This window comes from Boleophthalmus pectinirostris, unplaced genomic scaffold (genome assembly GCF_026225935.1).
Source record: "Boleophthalmus pectinirostris isolate CB_2022bp ecotype Guang Dong unplaced genomic scaffold, ASM2622593v1 HiC_scaffold_22, whole genome shotgun sequence".
NCBI lineage: Eukaryota > Metazoa > Chordata > Actinopteri > Gobiiformes > Gobiidae > Boleophthalmus > Boleophthalmus pectinirostris.
Window position 1 is genome coordinate 39,923,595 of NW_026571190.1, and position 6,024 is coordinate 39,929,618.

The 6,024-nt window shown below is 45.2% G+C and overlaps 1 protein-coding gene across 1 annotated transcript; it reads left to right on the forward strand.

Annotated features, from left to right (window-relative positions):
- Positions 1-1,868: 1,868 nt before the first annotated feature.
- Positions 1,869-5,456, forward strand: LOC129410408 (putative uncharacterized protein DDB_G0271982; the record flags this gene model as incomplete). Its single annotated transcript, XM_055158514.1, has 2 exons — positions 1,869-1,922; positions 5,409-5,456. Coding segments are annotated over 2 exons (102 nt in total), but the record flags the coding sequence as incomplete, so codon positions are not given.
- Positions 5,457-6,024: the final 568 nt, after the last annotated feature.

Below are 6,024 nucleotides of genomic sequence, written 5' to 3' on the forward strand. Positions count from 1 at the left end.
AACTCAGCTGCTGGTGCTTGGACTGTTCTGGACTCTTTGTTCAGACTGCAGGGCTTAACGCTCAATTCTGATTTTTTTGTGAAATCCGATGTTTTTGCGAGGTCGTTCACATTTCCAATTAAATGCGACTTGTCTGTGACGGTAAACGGCCCGAAAGTGTCGCACATGTGACACTGGAGACACGACGACGTCAACCCCATGCGTCAACCGCAGCGAGCGTCTCTGTGTTTACGGAAGTTGTCCAAACATGGACGCAGCATCGAGCACCTGGAGATTTTAAAGTTCCTCTCGTACCGGAGCCAGAACATGAACAACTTACTTGTTTTAAGGAGGAGATTGAGAAGGAGAAGGACGAGGTTTTTGGTCGTGGTGTTTTGTGGGACAGAACGTTGAAAGGAACGTGTGGATGTGGAGACGGAGCCAAAAGTGGTGAGTGGAGATGTGCTTCACTTCAGTCACATGGAGTTTATTAACAATTTTCTCCTACTTCAGCGCAGAATAGTGACGTTTGTGTCTTGTTGATAACGTGTAGGTGGATGAATGCACTTTGACCGTTCAGACTGAAGTCACATGTCAAAAGATCAGATATGTATCAGTTTCAGGAGCAAATATCCAAGTGTCCTGGGTCACATTTGAAAAAAATCTGGATCTGTGTGGTTCAGACTGACATTAAAAGATCAGATACAGGAACATAGGGGCCAAAAAATCAGATTTGGGTCACTTCAGGTGCAGTGTGAACGCAGCCAATTTTTTGGCGACTATGTTCCTGTATCTGATCTTTTGATTGATTGATTGCATTTATATCGCGCCTTTCAAAATACCCAAAGCACTTTACAGTTCACTATTCAGTCACTCCACACTCAGTGTAATTTTAGTCAAATTGGGCCCAATTTGTTATGAACCTGCTCTGCGAGGGACAAAATCATGGTAAAAACTAAAAATGGTAAAACTACAATCCGTGTATCATTCGTTCATTCGTTTTTCAATATAAAACCAAAAATAAGAAAACGAAAAAAACAACAGTTTTCTTCGTTATTTGTCTCTAAAACCAAAATGAAAAAACGGATAATGATTTGTTTTTTCAGTTTTCGATTTTGTGTTTAAATGAAGAATGGAAAAAACGGATAACGGCCGTTTCCCGTTTACGTGACTTCAGTGACTGTGATGCCGAACTTTTGCACCGCATACGGACTGAATCAGGACTGATCCAGGTCCGAGACCAGAGCGAGACCAGAGCGGGACTGAGACAGGGACCAGACCAGGACCAGAGCAGAGAGAGGAGAAGAGAGAGAGAGAGAGAGAGAGAGGAGAGAGAGAAGAGAAGAGAAGAGAGAGAAAGAGAGAGAGAGAGAAGTGTTAATCTCTGAATGTGCACCGAGAAGAGGAGGAGAGAGGGAGAGAGAGAAAAGAGGGAGAGAGGATGAAAGAGAGGCCTGTGTGGAAGAAGGAGAGAGGGAGACAGGAAAGAGAGAGAGAGGAAAGATTGAGAGAGAGAGAGAGAGAGAGAGAGAGAGAAGAAGAGAGAGAGAGAGAGGAAAGGGGAAGGAAAGACAGAGAGACAGGAAATAGAGAGTACGAGAGAACCAGGGAAGAGAGTAAAAGAGAGAGAGGGAGGAAAGAGAGATGGACAGAGAGAGAGAGAGAGAGAGAGAGAGAGAGAGAGAGAGAAAGAGGGAGAGAGGGGAACCTGTGAATCTACACTGGGAAGAGGAGGAGAGCGAGAGAGAGAAAGAGATGGAAGGGAGGGACTAGAAAACCTGTGAAAATCAGTTGGGAAAGGTTTGCAAACCTGTGAAAAGCTCTGACAAGAAAGAGAGAGAGAGAGAAAGAAAGAAAGAGAGAGAGAGAAAGAGAGAAAGAGAGAGAGAGAGAGAGAGAGAGAGAAAGAAAGAAAGAAAGAAAGAGAGAAAGAGAGAGAGAGAGAGAGAGAGGAGGAGAGGGGGGGGGGGGGGGGGGGGGGGGGGCGGTGGGACGAGGAGAAAAGCCTCGGAGCTGTTTTCCTTTGGCAGAGAGGAGAGAGATTGAGAAGCAGAGGTGTGATTCCCTCGGAGTCGCACACAAACACTAAACACATGAACCCGTGTGAAGAGCGGCTCAGCGCTGAACCACACCACAACAAGGTCACAGGTTCAAGTCCCGGACCACACGGACTCTGTCAGGGTCACATGCTCGCGCTTTGTCTGCGGCTGGAGCACAAATATAAAAGTGAACAGTCTTCAAAAACTCACACATTTTTAAATGTTTAGGGAAATGGTTTATTGGTATTATTATTATTATTATTTTATTATTTACTGGTTTAGTCCTGGTTTAGACTGGTTTATTTATTATTAGGTTTACTGGTTTATTTTAGTCCTGGTTTATTAGTTTATTATTATTACTTGGTTTAGTCCTGGTTTAAGTTTAGTCCTGGTTTAGTCCTGGTTTAGTCCTGGTTTAGTCCTGGTTTTACTTGGTTTTAGTCCTGGTTTAGTCCTGGTTTATTGGTTTAGTCCTGGTTAGTTTAGTCCTGGTTTACTTGGTTTAGTCCTGGTTTAAGTCCTGGTTTAGTCCTAGTCCTGGTTTAGAGTTTAGTCCTTAGTCCTGGTTTAGTCCTGGTTTAGTCCTGGTTTAGTCCTGGTTTAGTCCTGGTTTAGTCCTGGTTTAGTCCTGGTTTAGTCCTTAGTCCTGGTTTAGTCCTGGTTTAGTCCTGGTTTAGTCCTTGGTTTAGTCCTTAGACTTGGTTTAGTCCTTGGTTTAGTCCTGGTTTTAGACTGGTTTAGTCCTGGTTTAGTCCTGGTTTGGTCCTGGTTTAGTCCTGGTTTAGTCCTGGTTTAGTCCTGGTTTTAGTCCTGGTTTAGTCCTTGGTTTAGTCCTGGTTTAGTCCTGGTTTAGTCCTGGTTTAGTCCTGGTTTAGTCCTGGGTTTAGTCCTGGTTTTAGACTTGGTTTAGTTCTGGTTTAGCCCAAAATGTGAAAACAGTTAAATCCCTCTGTTTAATCCATTTATTTCAACAAAGTAACTGTAATCCAATTACCACTCACTGAAACAGTAACTGTAACTGAATACAGTTACTCATCATTTGTACTCTGATTACTCCGGTACATGTAATCTGTTACTCCCCGACACTGAATATCAGGTTGTACTGAAAAAAAAAAAAAAAAAAAGGATGTGTAACACTTCATGAGGAGGTAAAATTTTGGAGTTTTAAAAGCAAAATTCTGCAAAAAAAATCCAGACAAATGTACTAAAGTTTCCCTTAGGTCTTAGTTTTAATTCTGGAAAATCTGGCGCCGTCGAGCTGTTTGTTTCATGTTAAATAGTGAAAGTGTGTGAAATACAGAGATATTTTTGTTGTGGGCCACACTTGATGATGTTTGGTCCCGGTCGTGTTTCCGATCGATCGTGAGAATCATGTTTGGTTGTTTAAACAGAATGAGGTGGATCGGCGTCGCTCTGTGGGCTGCAGATCTGCATTTCTGACACTTACAGCCGGACTCATCTGTCAGAACAAAACCGCATTTCCCAGAGGCCTTTGCTGCGGCCGCATCGACGGCGCCGCTTAACCTCGTCGGCGTGCGGCGATTTCACGAACACAAAGACACACACACACACGTCTCATGTCGCCGTGACGAGATCGACTTTTGACCGACACGACTTCATATCATGGTTTTAATGAAGTGAACAGAGAAGAGGAGAGAGAGAGAGAAAGAAGAGAGAGAACGAGAGGGGTAGAGAAGAGTGAAAGACAGAGATGGACAGAGAGGATTGAAGAGGAGAGAGAAAGAGAGGAGAGAATGAGAGATGAACAGAGATGGTTAGAAAGGACAGAGAGAGAGAGAGAGAGGAAAAGAAGAAGACAGAGATGGACAGAGAGGGTTAGAGAGGAGAGAGAGAGAGAGGAGAGAATGAGAGATGAACAGAGATGGTTAGAAAGGAGAAAGAGAGAGAGAAAGAGAGAGAGAGAGAGAAAGAGGGGAAAAGAAGAAGACAGAGATGGACAGAGAGGGTTAGAGAGGAGAGAGAGAGAAAGAAAGAAAGAGAGGGTTGGAGAAGAGACACAGAGAGAAGGGGAGAAAGAGAGAACAAAGGATGGACAGAGAGGGGAGAGAGAGGGGAAGAGAAGAGAGAAAGAGAGATGGACAGAGAGGGTTAGAGAGAAGAGAGGTAGAGGAAGAGAAGAGAGAGAAAGGGGGAGGAAGAGAGGGTTAGAGGAGAAAGAGGGAGGAAGAGAAGAGAGAAAGAGAGATGGACAGAGAGGGTTAGAGAGAAGAGAGGTAGAGGAAGAGAAGAGAGAGAAAGGGGGAGGAAGAGAGGGTTAGAGGAGAAAGAGGGAGGAAGAGAAGAGAGAACAAAAGATGGTCAAAAAGGGTTAGAGAGAAGAGAGAGAGAGGTAGCGGAAGAGAAGAGAGAAACATAAACAGTCAGCGAAAGTTAGAGAGAAGAGAGAGAAAGGGGGAAGAAGAGAGAGTTAGAGAGGAGAGAGAGAGGGGAAGAGAAGAGAGAAAGAGAGATGGACAGAGAGGGTTAGAGAGAAGAGAGAGAGAGGTAGAGGAAGAGAAGAGAGAGAAAGGGGGAGGAAGAGAGAGTTAGAGAGGAGAGAGAGAGGGGAAGAGAAGAGAGAAAGAGAGATGGACAGAGAGGGTTAGAGAGAAGAGAGAGAGAGGTAGAGGAAGAGAAGAGAGAGAAAGGGGGAGGAAGAGAGAGTTAGAGAGGAGAGAGAGAGGGGAAGAGAAGAGAGAAAGAGAGATGGACAGAGAGGGTTAGAGAGAAGAGAGAGAGAGAGGTAGAGGAAGAGAAGAGAGAGAAAGGGGGAGGAAGAGAGGGTTAGAGAGGAGAGAGAGGGAGGAAGAGAAGAAGGAGGGGGGAGAGAGAAGAGAGAAAGAGAGATGGATAGAGGGTAACCCTCTGTATCAGAGAGAGACAGAGAGAGAGAGAGAGAGAAGAGGGGGTTGGAGAAGAGAGAACAGGACAGAGAGGGTTTGAGAGGAGAGATGGAGAAAGAGAGAGAGAGAGGAAGAAAAGAGAAAGAGAGATGGACAGAGAGGGTTAGAGAGGAGAGGGAGAAAAGGGGGGTTAGAGAAAAGAGAAAGAGAGAGGGGGAGAAAGACGGGAGAGAACGAGAGATGGACAGTCAGGGTTAGAAAAGAGATAGAAAGAGTGGGAAAGAGGAAGGGAGAAAGAGAGATGGACAGAGGGTTAGAGAGGAGAGAGAGAAAGAGAGAGGAAGAAAAGAGAGAGATAGACAGAGAGAGAGAGAGAGAGAGAAAGAGGGGTAGAGAAGAGTAAAAGACAGATGGACAGAAAAGATTAGAGAGGAGCGAGAGAGAGAAAGAGAGGAGAGAATGAGAGATGGACAGAGGAGAGAAAGAGAGAGAGAGAGACAGAGAGAGATGGAAGAGAAGAGAGAAATGGACAGAGAGAGCTACACAAGAGAGAAAGAGAAAAGAGGAAGAAAAGGGGTTGGAGGAGAGAGAGAGAAATAAAGAGATACAGAGGGGAGAGAGAAAAGGCAAAAGTGGAGACGGTGCACAAAGAAGAGGAAGAACGAAGGAAAGAGAGACAAAGACGGTGTGACAGAGAGTGGAGTGAGGCAGAGAACAGAGAGAGAGAGAAGGAGGACAGAACGAAAGAGAGAGGAGAGAGTGAGGTGGAGAAGAGAGAAAATAGAAATAGAGATAGAGATGAGGCAAAAGAATTAGAGGAAAGAGAAAGGAACAAAATGCGTGTGTGAGAGAGAGAGAGAGAGAGAGAGAGAGAGAGAGAGAGAGAATAGTGTGGAGCAGAGAGGAGAGGAGTGAGAGGAGTGTTTACGTCTCTCGTGTCGCAGAGTGAGTGGGTCTGGGTCTTTACTACCTGCTGTGACTCTGCAGAGAAACACAAAAACACCTCCTCACAAACTCCACAGACAGAGTCCAGAGACCAGAAGAGTCGAGAGACAAACGCCGAGAGACAAACGCCGAGAGACAAACGCCGAGAGACAAACGCCGAGAGACGAGAGACAAACGCCGAGAGACAAACGCCGAGAGACAAACGCGAGAGACAAACG